The sequence below is a fragment of the Ambystoma mexicanum genome, chromosome 2p (genome assembly GCF_040938575.1).
Source record: "Ambystoma mexicanum isolate Mex_15411 chromosome 2p, UKY_AmexF1_1, whole genome shotgun sequence".
NCBI lineage: Eukaryota > Metazoa > Chordata > Amphibia > Caudata > Ambystomatidae > Ambystoma > Ambystoma mexicanum.
In genome coordinates, this window is record NC_090923.1 from 1,052,346,636 (window position 1) to 1,052,366,462 (window position 19,827).

The 19,827-nt window shown below is 44.3% G+C and overlaps 1 protein-coding gene across 3 annotated transcripts in view; it reads left to right on the forward strand.

Annotated features, from left to right (window-relative positions):
- Window positions 1-19,827, forward strand: part of SPDYC (speedy/RINGO cell cycle regulator family member C) — a 155,421-nt gene that overhangs the window by 31,909 nt on the left and 103,685 nt on the right. For all 3 annotated transcript variants that reach the window (XM_069643071.1, XM_069643072.1, XM_069643070.1), the window contains 3 exons: window positions 8,704-8,948; window positions 11,267-11,325; window positions 12,644-12,729. In XM_069643071.1, the coding sequence (XP_069499172.1) occupies window positions 8,741-8,948; window positions 11,267-11,325; window positions 12,644-12,729 (353 nt within the window). In that variant the 5' untranslated portion in view covers window positions 8,704-8,740. The remainder of the gene's footprint in view (window positions 1-8,703; window positions 8,949-11,266; window positions 11,326-12,643; window positions 12,730-19,827) is intronic.

Genomic DNA, 19,827 nt, shown 5'->3' on the forward strand with positions numbered 1-19,827 from the left:
GGTACAGGTGGGTATGCTCTTGTGTCCCCTGTGACGACCTGTTGTATAGCTTAAGAACTGTTGTAAATAAACACCTTGGAGGGAAGTGAGTGGGTTGAGAGTTATAAGGACAAAGTTATTTGTTCAACTATCACTATTACTGTCAGATTTCCATAGTGTGCAAGATTGGTTGGCTTGCAAACCTGAGGTTGATTAAGCTGATCATTCTTGCCCTGTTTTGGAAGGTGGTGATTGAATCAATTTAAGATTGAACTTCATGGAAGTGCATCTGTTGTGTACTAAAGCAGGGAGGGGGAGATTGCTGTAATGTTAACAGAAAATTAAAGATTGCTAAAACTCAGGCTTCTCGTTTCAGCCTTGCGTTACATACCTAGACTGTTCCTGACAAGCCAAATGCTACTCTTCCAAGTAGGCCTTACGTGAAGTGGTGATCTGGGGTTTAATTCCTATCTGAATGAACTGGAGCATGTCCTACTGGAACTGGGTGCTTGCTTGGGCATGGCCATGCCTCACTCGGTGTCCATGTTGACAGGGCTGAGCATCTGAAAACATGTTTGTGTATGCCCCATTTCTTAAGTTTCCCTGCCGTCTCTTGCCAAAGATCTTCTGTGGCTTCTGATCCGCCCATGCTGTGCCTAGGTCCAGACTACTTTGAGTTTTTCCCAACAGGACCTGCTTGGAATGCATCTTTGTGAGAGCTGAACTTTCACAATTTAGCACCTGTCAGTTTCAGACTAGTTTCTAAATGGGGGAATATAGCCCTTTATTGCAACAACTGTTTGGTCTGAGGGGCCTACCAGGCTGAATGTTGGTAATATTACTCCAGTCTGTGTAGCTGTCCCTATAGGTTGGGGAGGTGGAGCAGGAGTCTGGAACATGTGGCTTTTCAGATGTCTGGAGTACGACCTGTGATCATGCCGGCTAGGACTGATGATGGTTTAGTGTTAAAAGTCAAAGTATGTGAGCCAAAGGTTGTAGGCCCTTTCTATGGTTTCTTTACACAACGTTTATTTAGGAAATGACCGATCTCCCTCTTTGTTTTACTGTCAACATTGCTGCTTAATCTGTTGCAGAGCTCACTAAACGGGATACATGCTAAATCTACCATGTGCCCTGACTCGGGCAAAATATCGGGAGCACCACCATCAGTGACTAAGCACTGCAACCAACACCTGCAAGTATGGTTCCAAACCAGTCTGAATTTTTGGCATCTTAAGGCTAACACAACGAAGGCCCGGTCCTACGGCCCTCTGCTGAAACTTACACTCTGAACATACAGTGAGGGTCTACTCTTTGGAGTTGGCATAGTCTTAATCTGCTCTATCTTTGGTGTTTCATTCCTTCAGATTTTACTTTACCCCCACTATGCCCTGTATTTCCAACTTGATGTGGACTTAAACTGCCCCACTGGCATGGGTGTTCGATTTCCCCTGTAGTAATGGGTTGCCTGATGCATCCATGCATCACTCCAGCTTACTCTTGTTCTCCCCCTTCTGCTCCAAAATGTAAGTGGTTTACAATGCTGTATATGTTCCTGGCTGCTCTGGTGCCTGTGGTTTCCTGTCCACTTCACCAGTATGTAAGGTGGGTCTGCCTCTACCTCGTGCCACCACTATTGTGTGCTACTGTTACAATGGTACCTCATCTGTAACTCCAGTTCTAGTGCCTCAAGATGACTGTTCTTCAACCCCAGCTCCCCCCGAACACCCGACTGAAAATTTAGACCTGCCAGAGTATGACAAGCCTTGGCACTATGCATGACCGACTTGAAAGGCTTTTCACATTTCTGGACCTTACATTACCATCTCTGGATAGTGGAAGCTGTGCATTCTTCCCTCCCATACAGGGGATGACACGAATGTTATGGGAACCGCTTCCTGAGCCGGAAAGCACTCGCTGGTAGATACATTTTGGTTGTACTAAAAAAAATAAATGAGAGTTGTGGATAGTCTAGTCCCTAACCCAATGTATATCGGGGAGCTCAGTATCTGATGGCCTTCTCTGTTGCATTTTTCTCATGCATTCATGCTATTCATCAAAACAGAATTTCTCATGCAGATTACTCTCCTTTCATGCCGACCATGCTTATGGAGGTGAAACTGACTTGAACTAAACCAAGGTCTATCTGGGTGAACAATCGACATGGCAAATGGAATACCATTGGTACTTGTGATACAGCTGAGGATTTTTGTTTTGCTGATGACCCTAGTTTTGGCAGGTCAATGCCTTATGCACTGATTTTCCTGTAGAGTTTAACAATTGATATATTTATTCATCTATTCTTTCTTTAGGGAACTTTATATCTGAACCGCACAGTGTTAAACCATTCTAGTACTTCTTACATATTGAGTGATGCCAGTAGTTTTGTGGTTGTGCTAGCTGCAAACTTTGTGTTCACGGTATCTCTAGGTCTGCACAGGAGATATGGGTGATGTCATGGCATGCTATCTAATGACGGTACTTGTCCTGGTGGCTGTGTGCCTGAAAGCTGTGGGCCATGTCTGTGGTGGTTTGGGTATTTTCCTTGGTCTTGGCATGAACAGGGGACCGGCCCTAGAGTGCACGGGCGGGCCCCTTTGACATCCTGCAACACTTCAACGGACTAGGGAGAAAGTCAACCCAATTGAACAAAATCCTCCAGCAAATCCAAAAGACAATATACAAAAGCCTTTAGGATCTTTGACCAGATCCTTTCACTCTTGGGAGTCCTGCAAGAGGCCATTGTCAAGGTGTTCGTCCCTTTTCAGACCAGCATAACGTTGGATGGTTCACAACTAAGCAAGCCCGCCACTCTGGTAGCCATATTCCACCATACTTTGTAATGATTACCCAAGACCTATGGGTTATTTCTGCTCGAATGCTTTCTCATGCAGCACCCTCAACACATTCTCCTCATCTTGAATTACCATGTGGCTTATGGTGAGGGGACCACCTACAAGGGTTCGAAGTTTCTTATATTTTGCAGTCTTCCAAGGGGGAAAAGCCAAGCCTCCTAGCAACAGTGCTGTGTGCTCCTCGTCACCTCTAAGCCTGATCACATATCTGTGGTTTGCCATATCTGTGGTTTGCCAATCTTACCCAGTACTTTCAGTTTCATTGATTTGGCCTCTGTGCAGCCCAAGGTATTTCATTAGTCATTGTAACGCTAAATGTTACTCTGGCAGGAGTGTCCCAATGTTCCTCCAGCATGGAAATACGGTCTTGGAAGGGCCCCCACGCCAAAGACTGCATCTGTATCCTAAAAAGTAAGTATCTTATGTAATAAGAAACCGGGTATACCAGATGAAATTGTGTGGAAAAACTGAATTGGCTGCTCATACAATAGTCTCTCTCCTTGTCCTAATCTAGAGATCAATAGATCCTTGGATTACATCTAACACTTTCTAAATGCTGGCCTACACTTCACACTAGAAGGCTCAAGCCCAAAATTTGTAGGAGCTTGGGCCTTGTATAAAGAGAACTAAAATACTCTTGAACCAATTAAAGATTGATTCACCTCTAAATTGCTTATTACATGGTGCACTATCCCTTATTACTGATATATTACTTTGTTCCCTTAACAATTTTACTATCGACTGCCTTTTCTGTTTAGATAAATAGGAAAATTGTTCTTGATGCAGACGTAAACCTACATATTAAAGTTACAATGTTCCGTGATTCTGATTAAGGCCTACAATTGTGGTCTTTTACACTGACGTCCATATGTCGCCCAGACCACATTGATGCATTGGTCAGTTCAGAGTAGACTGATCTCAATCTGCTTTATATAATGTGATTAGTAAATAAAGTATTCAAGTCACACAATGGCAACAGATTCAATATTATCTCTGTAATTGGTGGAGTCTCTCGTTGATACAATTGTGTGATCAATGTACTGTAACATTTATGCTGACGTTTGTTTCATATCTCACCTGAAAGGCTCAGATCTCAGCAGTCTACTACACCGGCTTTACAAAACTGAGTATTAAAAATTCCTCTTTCTACATGCTGCCTGTCGTACAAAGTTAGTGAGTGACCTTTACCATTATGGGATTGCTGGTCTATTGTAATGTTTACCTAGGCCAGCCAATGTGATCAGTTGCAAGGTCTCCAATTCGGTGGTGCTGCTAGCCTTGGATGCACCAAGGCATACCACCTCTGCAGGTTTACAGCTCCATTGGCTGCTGGTGAAGGCTCGAGTTGAGTTCAAGACCTTGTGTATCTCTCACCAGGCTCTTCATAACCACTGGGGCGGCCTACTTGAAGACTAAAGTGGAGCGATAGCAGCCAGGCAGGTGCCTTCGCTCAACCTTGCAAGAGTTACTAAAGATTCCATGCTACCAGAGGGCTCTGATAGGGGGGTTGTTCCTTTTTTGCGGTCCTTGCCCCTACCTTGTGGAATGTTACTGGACTCTGCAAGATGGTGACCACCTTCAGTTCCAAAAGGTGCTGAAGACTCCTCTGTTTTATTGTTTGTGATGTTGACTCACCAGGGCAGTCGCTTCCTAGAGCCTAGATTCCTTCGGGCCGTAGTTTAAAAGTATGGCACATTACATATCATTTCAAAGTCCTGTTTCACAGGGTACTTTAACCTTTCTATCTAATAATGAAGTTAATGGTGGTTTTTACTTTTCAAATGTAGTTTCTGGTCTAGATTAGGATGTCTGCCTCATAGGTTTACTATATTAAATATTTGTGTTAAGGTTTTGTAATTGTTTCTAGGAGTTGTGATAAATAATGGGTGTAGTGCATATATGAAACTCATATACATTTGAAATCAAGGGATAGCGCAACATGTAAGAAGGCATTGCAATTTAGAGGTGCATCAATAATTTTAAGAAAAGGTGCTCCTTATGGGACCATCGGTTGTGTTGTAGTTGTAAATGAACCAGACTCTTTCAAACGTCTTTTTAACAAGATTCTTTGTATATTGATTACATGTGCTACTGCACTTGCAATCGATATATTGCAGCTGTTGTGAAGCAGTAATGCAAGGTGGACTCTGTACCCACATTATGGTGTGTGGTTTGATAGCTGCAAATGTCAAAGCAAACCTATCCTTTGTTCCATGGGCCTAGAGTGAACCTTTACGTTTTCTGATCTTTCATTAGTTTCGTTGAGCACCAATCGCCATGGGACAGATGGCTCCTGTTCCAACTTGCAGGCTCTTACATGGTCCAGGCCTGTGCTGTTCCAGCACTGATATTTCAGAGGATGATGAGCCTTATGGCCTCATGCATGTTGGTGTCTGACTTGGCTGTGTGAGGACACTACCACACCTACTACAAAATCGGTATCCGGAGTGGTGCTAGTTTACAATGATCTCTACTCTCTTAGAATGTCAGATGTCCTTTGGACCAATGTCTCCCATCTTGGTGTTCCCTTTCATGAGTTGGGACATCTATAGACTTGTCATTCTACATTGGGGGACCCTACTGGTCCACGATCTCTGGAGAGCCATCATTGGAGCCTGCATCTAATGGGCTGAAGTTGGAAGCCCTTCCTACTATACAGCAACAACCGTATAATATACCCTTACAATATCATGGCCACATTCTCCCTGAACAAGCCGGGAGGAACCCAAGTTCTAAATGTTTCTGATTGACCAAATCTAGCAACGGGACATCCAGATTGTGGTGCACACTGTTGGGAATCACTTTGAGACCCTGCACCCCCCCACCCCCCCGGGGTGTCATCAACTTCACCCTTGGAGACAAGAATAGTGGGATACTAACACTTCCTTTCCTACAGGCTGGGTTTGTCTCTTGTTTGCCACTCTGTCAAACAAGTGTCCCAGGGGGATGGGGGGGGGGGGGGGGGGGGGTCTGTTGTGAATGAGATGATTCCATCCATGATTGGGGCAGATGGGTCTGTCTCCTCGCCTCGCATTCTCAAGTGACACCATAGCCATTTCTGGGTGCTCAGTACCCAATACTGGTCCATTGGATACTTGTTCTGACATTGATTGATATCGCTGGTGAAAGGATATGACATCAAAATCTGATGGGTATCAACAATTGACCATGTCCACTACCAGAAAGGAATGCCCTCTAATTGTTTTTTTTGTTCAGTTAACTATTCAAATCTGCTGCATGGTATATAAACTACTCAGTTGAAATTAAAGCTATCCAATGATCTAGCCATATTCCCACCACTGCAGTTAGTAACATTAATTAGCTTGCTAAATTTGGGGTTCAGTCTGGCTACACATAAACTTGCAGCCATCCCCATGTTTTCAAATAACCTATATCTGTATACTTATTTGGGGGGTGGCATTATCCAATGATAAAATTGCAGGGGTGTCGAAATTAAGATTGGATGAGCAGGAGCTAAAAGCAGCTACTGGGTATTCAGAATTAGTGTGCAGGAGCTATCTCTGGGGAACCAGGAGCTAGTATAAAGCGTTCTGCAAATCTAACATTTTTTGCCCTTTATTTATGACCCCTTATGCTTTGTTGCCAAATGTGTCCAGTCTTTATTCCTGGGTACTAACCTGCAACTTAGAATGTTTACACCAAATACAGTTGGGTCTTTGTTTCATCTGGAGATATAAACTACTCATAGTACAAGTACTACACAAGTGATTGGCTCCTAATAGGAATATCCGCTAATGCTATATCGGCTAAAGCCAATATAGCATGTGTCGTAGAGCCACTGGTGCAGGTTTACTGTGCTTCTTTGGGGGCTATGTAGAAGTTGGACCTTCTCGAACCAGTCCACAAGAGACCATCTGGACTGGGTCTCAAGAAGGTCTCCCCTTTTGGCTTCATGTAGTCTGGCCTTTGGACTGCTAATCTAGTCCTAATCCTTAAAGTTCTCAGGGGTTGCTTTGAGTCCCTACTGTTGATTTGTTACCAAACAGTCTTTATAACCTTCTTGTGTGTTTTCCGGGGTCCTGTACTCTAGATTGTCTAAGGCAGCAAGTTTTGTGGCTGTTATGTCCTTAGTTGTGACCAGTGGGGAGAAACTGTGGGCAGAATGTATCCTAGATGTCTGGCTCCCTCTTTCTTCATGCCTTAAACTCTCTAGCAGCCTAGTCCCTGCCCTTCCTCACTCCGTCACTACTTTCTCTTCTGATTTGCTCCATCTGTACTGCTCTTCATTTGGTGTGACTTTACTGTAACCTGCAGGGCTGATATTTTACTTCCCAGACTCTGAATCCTTGGCACCTTCTGGACTAGTGTGTTCTTTGACCTTACTGCCTTCTGTTCCCACAAGACCCCCTTCCTGTCCACTTATTTGTAGGTCTTGCAACAACTCTTGTGCTCCCTCGTACCTCCTCCAGCATCCTGTTTGAGTAGCTTTCTTCGCTCCATATTTCTCAAACTAGCCTCCTGCTTCTAACCCTACAACTGAGGTTGGCTGGCTTTTATGCTCTCATCCCCCTGCCTGGGTGGGCTTTCTATGGAATGTCTGCACCTGTAGAAACTTGAAGAGCTGTGATTTGGCTCTTGGTCACACCTAGGTTACATTGAAGCTTAAGGCAAAATGGAATCCCAGCTGCCATTTCTTAATGTGTCATTGCAGCCTCCCACACCGAACCCTCTATGGCCATACATCTGCTGCACTATGGTCTATGCACAATTTTTCTTTCGCCCCTCTTATGCTTGGTTACAAAGGAGCCATTGTTGCTGGGTGTGTTTGTTGTGCAGGGGAAATTGATATTTGTCTCTTGGCTTCCCCCTTGTGGAATGAAATGTTATATCCAAACTTTGTTCCCCCTACATATGAGGCTCAAAGCCTTGGTGCGTGTATTGGAATGCATGTGAACATTTGCAACTTGCAACTCATTCAGTGGTGTACTGTCTTTATTGAATATCCTTTTTTTCCTGGGGTTTGATTCTAGAGGTTATTGTGCCTAAGGCTTGGAGAAGGATTACATTTAATGGGCAAGGCCACTGCTTCATTGCTGGGGTTGTGCACCTTCAGTGAAGCACAGCAGGGGGTGAGGGATGTTGACTACAGGTTTCCCCTTTGAGGGTTTTGGTTCTCTGACCGGATCCAGCACTGGCTATGAGCATCGGTTCAGGGAGAGGCAATTTGGCCATTAATCCCATCCAGAGGAGTACTTGAGGAGCTTTGTGTGATGGTTTATTTAGAGATTACATGGGATCCTTGTTTAGAGGATCCACTCTATTCAACTCTATCATCCCATAGCTCGGCTTGCTCCTGTGTCCCTAATTGCTTCACACCAAGTCATTGAATCGAAGTATCGGTCTTGCACTTTCCACACAACCTCTGTACCATCAATACTCTATACTGTGCATCAGTCAACCCTAAGCTGTCTTTCTACTTGGTACATTTATTCCCCGTCCACAATATGGGTGCTTAAGCAATCCTGATGAGTTTCAAGAATGTCTTTTTTTTTTTTCTGGCCAATTGTAGGGCACAGCGTGGGACTGACTGATCCAATAATACCTTTGGCACCAACAGTAGTGTGAAGGACTTTATCTGTTAGCATCAACTCCTTCATGTTTTTGTGAACCACGCCATAGCCATAATAATGGCCACATCTGGTCTAGTAGTTTAATTTCAGATTTAGTGTGAATACACCTTCGAAATCAGATTCCTTTTCAGTGTATGTAAAGAGGTTAAAGACCATGGGATACCTTTGGGGTATTTTATGGCATGTATCCTCCATCTGATTTGTTAATGTGTGGCATAAAGCTGCAACTTTTTGTTGAGCACTATTCTAATGCTACGAACCTCCAATATTTTTGTCAGATCATCCCCGAAGTTACTGCTGCACTCAATCCTAACCATGCGACACACCCAGAACAGCATGCGTGGGTCGTCTGTGCTCCCCATCAAGGTGAAGCCTGGGATTGTGCGGCAGCATACAAGGGTTGGAGCGCGGGTCACGCGAATCCCTGAGAGAGAGGATGCCCCAGCCGCCAAGCACAAGAACCTTCGCCACCCCCACTTCAACTTACAGCCAGAAGAGCGCCAGGCCTTCTTCAGGCTTTTGGGTGAGTACATTTGTATATTGTATTGAGTTTCTTTGTTTGGTGAACAAGCTCCCGAAGGAATAAACCAGTTTGTACATACTCTTACCTTGGAGAGTTTGCTGGTCTCCTCCTGCCCAAATCTGGTGTGAAGTGGAACCAATTGTGGTATTTGTATTGCTGTCCAGGCTGTTGATACAATCTTCTGCACCTTAAATGTAGCAAACTGGCAAATGTAGCAAACTGACACTGGATGCTACAGAAGTGTAAACCGAAAATCTGTAGGAGCTTGCATCAGAATGTGTCCTCTGCAAATGTGTGCAACTAGGCATAATGATGGTAAACGCGGTTTCCAATCTGAAGTCTACTTAAGTCGACATTGTTCTCCCACAGTTCTGTGTATTTACCCACAGTTTGATAGTAGTGCTTCTCATTTAGCCAATGTGAGTTCAGACACCCAGTACTGTGGGAGACATCTTCCAGTATCCTCGGCTTACTTTCCCTTGCCTGTGGAAGGGACGTTAGTCCACCTTGGCCTCCGTGGGTTCATGTCTCTGGCATGGTTTCTCCGCCGTAAGCAGCCTCCATACATCCCCATTGGCAAATTCATAATGCATTCCTGTTGTCTTTGGAGGAGTCTTACTGGCCTGGCTCCCCCACACCACCTGTTTTCCAATCTCTAAAGCCCTTTGTTTCCTTTCATTGTCTTTACCTAGAGCCCTATAAGTGGCTGTCATCGCACCTTGCTAATGTGGAACTTAACAGAGACTAGGCAGTTTCAGCTAGCAAGCCAACATGGCACCTTTTTAGAAGGTGCTGTTCCATAAGACGCACAATCGTCTGGTGCACAATATTTGCTTATTGGCATACCCAAGATACTTTACAGTTCTGAATTGGAGGTGCACTTTCAGTTCAGGCATGGTGTGAGGCGCTGTGGCTGGTTTACAGACTTGCTGTTTTCGAGCCGTTTTTCAGGGTGAATGTATTGCCTTGGTGGTGCTCAATATATGTGCAGGGTTCGGAATGAAGATTGGATAAGCAGTAGCTCCTGGGTATCGGGATTAACCAGTGACCAAGAGCTACCACTGGATAACAAGGATGTAGTGCATAGCGTTCCAGAAATCTAACTTCCACTATAATTTTGTCCATTATTTATAACCCTTTATGCGTTACATGTTAAGGTGTCATTATTTACAATGCACTTCACATAGGTGTGTTTAGTATCAGTTTGTCTGGAGAGCCAAAAGTAGTTCCTGGTAGCTGTTGGTGTCAAGTTAACCAGGCTCTTTGAGGCTGCACGCAGGAGCTAAATGGCTCCCACCTCCCCTCAATTTTGAACCCTGGTGTATGTGGTCTGCCTCCTTAAGCTCTGTCTGGTTGATAATGCAATGCATAAAGGAGACTTGCGCAAAATGCATGCGATTACTTGATCCAGTGATTACAGGAAATGCTTACTTAGTGTCAGAGATGTCTCCCAATCCCTGTGGCTATGTAATCTGAGCCCAACATTGTCTGGCTTTGTTTTGCAATTTTCCAAATGATGAATATTTGGTTGTATGCATAATTTCAAATGAACAGCAAATTAGCTTTGATATGTCTCTGAAGCCCATATAATTTTAGATCTAGATCACATGAAACTATGGTACTTCTATTGTAGCCTAGATCAAAGTTCAGTGCCTGACTCTGTCAAAACCTGAAGGGAACCTGCCGTCCAGTAAATTTGGTTTACTGGTCTCTTCTCATTCATGAGTTGCTTGAAGGCACTACAGGGTTTTGGCTGCCGAGTCTTCCCCACTCTATTGTGCCATTGCCTTATGTGATGGCCCAGCTTCTGAATGCTCCCAAAGACTAGTGGCCCTTTGGTTGCATGCAAAATGTCCTGTGTAAGCCACTACAAGGGTACATGGAGGATACAGGTGACTAAAGCTGGAGTATTAATAATTTCTACTAGATGGTGTATGGATTTGTGATTCGTGCCCCTTGACACATGGAGTTTAAGGATCGTTTGAGAATGGAAACCACATCTACCCAAATCAAACCGTAGAATAATCTGGACTGCTGAGCATTAACCTGGACATACTACCAAAGGTTTACTAAGTACAGGCGCAAATTTGCGGTGGCGAGTAGAGAATTTGATACAGGCCTTCAATGGATTGCTTTTCTCCTGCAGATTCCTAATCTTGATATCATGATTAGGAATCTGCGGGAGAAGAATCCCGATAGAATGAAACTTACAATAAGGTAATTTCTCCTTCTAGGGATTGGGGACAGTTTTTAGATGTTTCATGCTGCAAGTAGTAACTACACTGTATTTGTCATGCTAACAAATGTGTTCTTTTCAGAAAACGACTTGATACAAGAGTTCCTATCCATGGATGCCTGCCATAAGATATCAGATAAGGTATTTGTAGGCTTACACACTGTATTGTATAGCATTGCTGAGCTATTTTTGGTTGGGTATTTTATATTGAGGCTTGCACTCCTGCCTCTTTTCCTTGATGTATTAAAAAAAGGCAGTGTTCTGTGGCTTGCACTGCATCTAGTTATGGTGCTGCAGCTGCATAATTATGGTAGTAATTCATCCAAATGACTAAAGACTTTCGAGCTGTTTTCCTACTGAACTGTACTAACCTGATTCGACACCCTTGTCTAACTTGGTGTTGGATGATTCAGGAATCTGCATAATTGCACCGGTTTTGTCACCCAGCTCCAGTCTACAAATAGTAGCACCTTAGTTGTGGCCTGCAGCTACTGGTGGCCATGGGGTGATCTAGTAAGTGGCCAGATCTGGGATGATCAGCATTCACCTTTTTGCTCCAACATGTGGAGGTTTAAGCACCAGCCTTAGCACGACTCAAGTATTCCAAGCACCATCATTGGACTTCTGTAAGCTGGAACTTCTATTTACCACCGACATCAAAATGAATTTGGCTGCCTTTCATTGCTGCAAGTATTTAGCAAGAAGTCTTCAGCAATGTTTGAATTATTAGGGTGAAGCTTAAATTTGAGCTGTACAATACAAACTGGAAACATAGAACAATCCAACTGCATTGTTGCCAAAAGCCCTCCCTATAGTCGGTGCAGTTTTCAGCTCTCATTTTTGCACTACTCCTTAGATCTTGGGTTGTTCCATTTTATGCTTTTGAGTCACCGTGCCTCTAATTTACATTTGGAGTTTAAATGCTTACTTTGGCAGAGGTTGTAAATTTAGTATTTTTAGGATGATTTTAAATATAACACTTGGTCTGATGGGATCAAGTTGGCTGTAGAGCAAGGCTTCTTAAACCTAGTTCCAATTTCACTGTTTGGTACTAGAATGTGTGCATTATGGTATTGTGTCCTACCCACTTTGTCTGCTGAGTCCCAGGTGGGTTGAAGTGCACATTTGTAGTGGGAAGTGCAAGGGTCATAGCTAGTATAGCCTGATGCTGTAACCGAGTACCCAGTTTGAGCAGTGCCACGCCAGATTGATTGAATGTTTTCCCTGAATGTGATATGTAGGATTGCATGGTGTTTTTTTTTTGTTTTTTTTTTAGTAATCCTCCGGCTTGTTTTGCAAGTTCCCCTCATGTGGGTACCATAATTTGGAATTTCATATTCAGGCATTACTTGAAAAAATTGCACAATGTATAGGATGCTGCTAGCGGCTAAATGTTTGAACAGTTCACATTATGTCACAGGGTGTATTTGCTAAAACAACCTGTTTTTGTATATTGCAGTATCTTTTAGCCATGGTTCTGACTTACTTCAAACGTGCTGGTTTGTGTCCGCCAGACTACTCAAGAATGAACTTTTTTCTGGCATTGTAAGTACTTGGCTATGACTATTCTACTTGGGAAGCAGAGGATCCAGACTATGCTGGTGATTGTTTTGTAGACCTGTCTGCACTAAATCTTTCTGGTGGCTCTGTATTTGCAGAGTAAATGTGTAATTAACTTGCAAACTGCACTTTTGATCTTCTGCTAATATTTTCAATAGGTTATTTCTCTACTGTAAAGTCCATGACTAGTCTTTTTCTTGAGGTATTGGAAATCTAGGGAGCTCCCCATGTGTTTCTCAAAGCCAAATATTTTCTGCAGCTACCCTTTCCTAGGCCAGAGTAATGGGCTCAATGCATTTATTCATCCTTCCATTGAATGTATAAACCTTCACCATCTCACCCCAGAACATGTTAACCGTAATGTCGGACATTAAAGAACCTCCTAATCATACGAATGCTAATGTAGCATAAAAACTTTTCTTTTGGATAATGTCCTTTCTTAAAAGGAATCAGTATGCCTCATCTGTATTTTTAGACATACTCCTTTGGAGATAGTGAGGCTTTGTCTCACCCCAGCACAGTGGCAATTGGTATTGTTTCCCCATAGCTCTGAGGACCCTTGAACCTTTCTCTGTAGCAATTTATTTAGGTCAGTTTTGATATCCCCACCTCCCCCCTGGTTTTTACTGCAATTTGACTTGTTTTGATGTGTTGCCGGGGGGGGGGGGAGGTGTGTCAGAGACCAAATCTACATTGTCTGTTAGATCATTATACAGTAGAATGACCTATACACCAAGAAATGTCCCACGTTTGCTTGAAGGACAGGAGGGTTATCTGGCTGAGCATGAACACATTGAAGCCTCCTGTAGAAAGGCAAATAAAACATCTACAATGCACAGCTTGTTTAGGACTTGCTCTGATGTTAGGGGTTCCTCAATTTTTTCTAAACCTGTTTTTATTGGTTTTACATTTCTTTAAATCAACGACTAAAACTAAATCGTCCCCCTCCCCTCTCAGGTGGTGGTCATTTGGCTCATGGTGTGAATTGGTTCACAATGTCCATGATTCTGATAGTGTGTGCACCATTGGAGCATGTAGCTGCTTTGCAGATGGGATATTGCCCATTTGAGTGGAAGATTTCTGTGGTTACCTGTATTGGAGCCAAATCTTAGCTCTTTTTGGAGCTAATTGTGGGTGCGTTCTTTTGTTTCCAATGTTGGCCGATTGTCAACCATGCCTATGATCAGTGTCAACCATGCCTTTGATCATGGTCACAACTCCTGAGTTTCTGTTTGGGGTCCAAATGCCCGCCAACCATACCTTGTCTTCCAAACCGTTTGCTTCTTGTATCATTTCCCCTACTTGTCTTTTTATTTCTTACCAGAAAGGTGTTCTGGCTGGGCAGCTCCACCATATGTGGTTCCAGTCTCCTTTTGCAGAGCACCCTCGCCAAAATCAGTCATGTTTAGCATGGTACAATGTATGAGGTCTCTCCGGGGTATAGTGCCATTAACTACTTTTTGCCATACTTCTCTTAGCTGTATAGAGTGTGTAAGCATGCACATTTTATTCCAGAAGTCTTGCCACTGGTTCTGTTATTGGTACCCCCAGTATCTTCTCCCACCATCATATATTTCCATTGGATCTCTTCTTGCTCGTGTCTGTATAGGTTGGAGATCAGCTTTTGGGACCCCGTTATGTATATTTTGAAACGGGGTCAGCTGTCTTGTGGCGGCTGGGGGTGGGGGGGCTCAATAGCCAATGATATGCCTCCGTGGATGTTATCCCCACCTCGTGTACAATAAATGTCATGGCTTGACCTTTGTACGTATCGCAGTTTTGGTGCACCCTGCTTGTATCCAGCTGTGATAAGCATTCTGTCCCATTCCAGGTTGGAAGTCTGGGTTCTCAAACATGGGGGTGGAGGGTGATGGGTATGTCGTGAGGGCCCCTCGTTTGATCCCAGTGTCCCACGCTTTGATTCCCGCCCCCATCACTTTGCTTCACGGATGTCTATCGTTTATGCAGCCATAACAGATTTGACAGTGGGGTGCCTGCCATTGCTCTATCCTGTTGCGCCCAGATGTGGTGAGGGCGGGGGGCGGCGACTGCTCCACCCACTTTTATTACTCGCAATTGCGCTGCTTCATAATATCTTTGGAAATGGGCGGGGGAAGTCTAAGTCTTCCTTCATTTTTCTGTGCTGTCACTGTCCTCGCTATTCTTGGTCTTTTGTGTTGCCATATGAAGGACACCATTTTGTGGAGCGCCCTGAAAAAATGTTCTCGGAATTTTAACAGGAGTGTCTGAAAGTAGTAGCAGTTTTGGTAGGACTGACTTTTTTTATGCCCACCATGTGATGAGGTTCAATTTCAGTAGGTCTGCATTCAGCTTCGCTAGAAGTTTGGGATAGTTGGCATTGTATAACTGCCCTATTTAGGGTGTTCGCTTTATTCAGGATTTCTGACTTGTGCCTGATCTTTAGACTTGAGATGATCCACTGTCTAGTTCCCTCAGGAGCGCCGTGAGGGAGTGTTCCGGGCTAGACGGGGCTAAGAGCATGTTATCCGCGAAAGCCATTGTGTGCTCCTCTCCTCACATTTTATGCTTTTTTTACTTGCTTCACACGTGCTGTTTGTGTCCACCAGACTACTCCAGAATGAACTTTTTTTATTTGTTTTTTTTTCTTTCTGCTGTCTCGAATTCTAATCGACAGCTCCAGGAATATTGCATAGAGGTGAGTGGGGAACCCTGTTTTGTGCCTGTCAGTGGTACTTGGTTAGATAGGGTGCCATTCAGTGAAATCCTCATCAAGGGGAATTTGCTTTGATCATCTGCATGTATGTCTGTCATGCGCTCTTGTGTGGAATAGCTGCATCCATTCTCTTATCAAATGCTTTCTCTGCGTGTAACGAAACCAGGATCGCTGGGGTGCTCTACTTTTTCAATACGATGACTCACCCTCTGTTTACCATTTTCATCCTGGGGATTAATCGTGATTGGTCAGGGCCTACGATTGTCTGTAGCAGCTGTGAGTCTTTCCGCCAGGATCTTTATGTACAGCTTTCCATCCAGGTTGATTAAAGCTATCGGGCGGTATGAGCTCTGCAGTGCAGGGTTGGGTCATTTCATGGTTTGGGTGATATGACCAGTTGCGGTTCGGTCATTCAGTTATGTTTCCTTGTGTTTTTGAAGCTGTTAAATAGGTTGTTGGGGCCAGAATCTCTTCTATTTTGTAGAAGACTTCAGAGTAGCTGTTCGCACCCATTGCCTTATTTCACGGGAGCTTCTTTATTGCTTGTATGACCTACTTGGATGTCTCTATCCAGTGTTTTTGTCCATTTCTGATATCTGGGGTAGGGTGATATTGTCTAGGTAGTCCTTCTGCTTATCTATCTTAAGGCGTTCTGACTTATAGAGGGCCTTGTAGTATGTACTCGTGATTTCCCCCATTTCTTTGTTAGTGGTGTTCAGGTGATCTTGCTTGTCCCTCAGTTTCAGAATGTATGTCGTGTGACCCCTTTTCGCAAAGCTGTCTCGCTAGGAGTTTGCCTGCCTTGTTGGTGCCGATGCAGTACCTCTGTTGCACTCTGTGCTAGCTCTGCTTTTTTTGTTCTGTAGCATCCCTAATTGGCCTTGTATGCGTTTCAGGGCTAGTTTGAACTTCCTGCTGGGGTATTTGCTAGTTCTGTCTGCACTCAACAGTTTCTTCTTCCCAATGTCTGTGCTTGAGAAGCTATTAGTTCTCCCCTCAAACTGCTTTGAATGTATCCATACAACACCTTGTGGGGTTGTGCCTATCTTTCTTGGCGAAGTAGAGTTCCATCTTTCCCTTTATCAATTCCACCTGTAGGCTGTCTTGGAGAATATCGGTTGGGAATCTCCAGGACCACAATTACCCACCCATTGTTGGTTGCTGTTACCGGAGCACGGTCCAAGAGGGTGGTGGGACCGATTTCTATATCTGCCACTTTTCTCACTAAGCCCGTGGAAGCCCACATGTCATCTTTTCTAGATTGGGTAATTATAGATGTGAGAGTAATGGGTGAAGCCTTGAGTCCATCATGGAGAGCTAAGGGCTCAAAGGCTTTAAGTGCCTTGGGTGCGCTTGCACCTGTCCATGTCTTATAGCTTCTATCTAATCTGGGGTTCCACGCTATATTGAGATCACCCCCATGATCTCTTCTGTGGCGAATTCTTCTAGTGCCATAAGGGTTCCTCTCAGGAATCAAGCTTGCCCTGTGTTTGGTGCCTAAATTGATGCTAGAGTGAAATATCTGCCTTCTATTTTTACATTTAGGAGATGGCGCCCCTCCTTAGCCAGAGTTCGGGACCTGTGCCTTAAGTCCATCTTGTATGGCTATGAGGACTTCCGCTCGCTTACTTCTGCATTGGCCTTTTAGGTTTTGGGAAGCCCCACATATCTTGTGTTTTGTCAGCCTTCTTTGTGAGTTTCCTGATGCATAACGTCTGCTTTAATTCTCCAGGCCTGTCGCTTTAGTTCAATTTGACCTGGGTATTCATCCCCCTGACATTATGCGCCAGGAACTTTCTGTTTCAATTTTCCGCTATCCATGATACCCCCCACCAGCCCCCCTTATTTCCTGTCCATCGCGTCCCTGGTGCCTCCCCCTCACTTGTGTTTTTTTTAAATTTATTTGTTCCATGCCTTCTCCGCCCCCCTTTCCCTTGAGGGGGGCTAGGTTCCTAAGCGCGTCCGGACAATGTCCTGCGTGCCTAGCCCCTTAACCTCGGGTTCAAGCTGTGGTGGGATCCAAAACCCCACTTTGGATTCTATCCAAGCCCTTCCTCCTTCACCCGTGGCCTGTACTGTGGATTACAGGGTGTGGCTCTGCCCCTGTACCTATGCTATTGCTCTGTTTGTTTATAGTTCTTCTACTGCATCAAGGATTCAGTGGACCTCATTATTTCCTCCCTCTACTTTTCTGTATTTGTTTTACATTCTTCCTGATTGGGGCCTTTTACTCTTCCCCTGTGGTCGGTCCTAGCCATCCCTGTCTTTATTGTAGTACCAGGATCTGTTCCTTTTCACATGTTATCCGGTGGTTGTTGCCTTCCTATGTAAAGAGAAGAGCAAATGGTAAGGTCCATTTGTATTTCATCTGATTGGCCGTTAGCTGTTGGACGACGGGGCCCATTTTCTTTCTCTTCAGTATTGTGGACTGTGCTAAATCTTATAACTGCACTTATTGACCATTTATCTGCATCAGGCCTGCATATATCGCTTTCTGTAGTATTTGCTATGTGTAAGAGGATACAGCTGCCAGGACAGCCTTTGGTCTTCGTTAGCATGACAAACGTGATCACAAACAAAGGTGGCTGTTGTGATTGGATGCGGTACAGGGATTCAACTATTCTCCTTATTGGAGAAAGACTTAGCACAATATATACCATGGCCCATATATATATATATATATATATATATATATATATATATATATATATATATATATATATATATCCATCACTTACAGAAGGGCTGGAAAGTGGATTAATGAATTGGAAAGAATTAGCTAATAGGTGGCATAAAAAACCTGATTTGCTGCCGAATATCCTGAAGCTACATTTTACCTCTAAATCCTAGGTCGATATGCTGTTTGCTCTTCGGACAAAGACAATCTGGTGGCAATTCCTAGAATTCTGTTTTTGCAAGTGGTTTGGTTGCTCTTTGGTCCCACTCGATGCAGTCTATACAATTATCTGTGGTTCCATGTCTTCTGCTAGTATTTCTGCAAAGAGCTGAGTGACTGTTCCCCATAGGTCTTTGTCCTCAATGGATTCTGTCAAGTTTTTTTTATTATAAAATTTGATCTTCTCAATAGCTCTTCTATTGGATTTAGTTTATTGGAGATGCGAGCCTGGTGTTCGAGCACCTTGTCTAATTTCTGTGTATCCTCTTCCAGTTGAACTGTTGGTCTCTGTTTTGCAATGTCAGGCTTGTCTGGAATTGTTACTGGATGGATAGTAAAAATTGTCTCTGTAGTTCCTTGAAGCAGTTTTCCATGTCTGCTTTGGTCATGGTGGTGTCCCCATTTCGTGCCTTCTGTATTGTCTCTTGACGGTTCCCCCGTCTTGTCATGTTGTCTGCACCCAAGTTGTTTCAGGTGTCTGTTCTGTTTCCTTTGGGGGGACAGAGTAGGGGGGGGCCCTGAGCTGGGCTCATGGCTTTTGCACTAGATTTTGGGACTCTCTGCGTCCTGTGGGTCTCCTCTGCTTTTTCCTCAGATGACCCCTTGCTGGGGTGGTGTCTTCTCTTCCCACTGTCGCTATGAGTCCCATGAATTGGAGATGTCTGTCCCTTTTTGGTTGGAGGGTGGTTCCCCTCCTGGATTTTGTTCAATCTGGCCCTTGCTTCAATGCCATGTGTCCCGCCAGTTGCGCCTCTTCAAAATTGGGCCTTTCCCCCTATTTTAGAACCTCCCACTAGGGTATTTGCCTTGATGCAAGGTTCTGTGCTTTTATCTTTCATGGTACCCTATTGTTTCATGGCATCAGAGGCCTGGTGCCGAATTTACTAAGCGTGGTTTCCAGCCAGCTGCTAGAGTCTGGCTGCAGGGTGCCAGATCTAGTCCTACGTTGCCTGGTGCAGTTCGCCTCGCTCTGAAGGAAGTGGGTTTGCCACCGGCTGGTTCCTCTTTTTCTCCAGCATTGGATATTTCATGGATTCACATGCTTAGAATATTCCCCGTCAGACTGGGACCCCTCGGTACACATATAGCCTTTTCCAATAGGAAAACTTCCAACACTTTTGTGTCCTATCTACGTCCTTTTAGGACCCGCCTACGCATGCTCCGTAGGCCGTCCCCGTATAAGAGGCCCGTCCCCGCAGTTCCCCTTCAGATTTCAACCGTCTCCAAAGTAGTGGGATCTCCTCGTGTTGTCCTACTGTTTTGTACTAGGTTGCGTCATTGGATTTCGAGTAATAATGTCCTCTGTGCCATGTTCCGTCCATGCGCGACATGCGGCTTAAAGGTTTACGAGGTGGACGGACATATGGACTGTATATATTGCCTCCACCCTCACCATTCGGCGGATACCTGCGACATATGCAAGGGGTTTTCTCAAAAAACCCTCAAAGACCGGAACCGACGCCTGGTGGCATGGCCATCGAACGCTGGTATT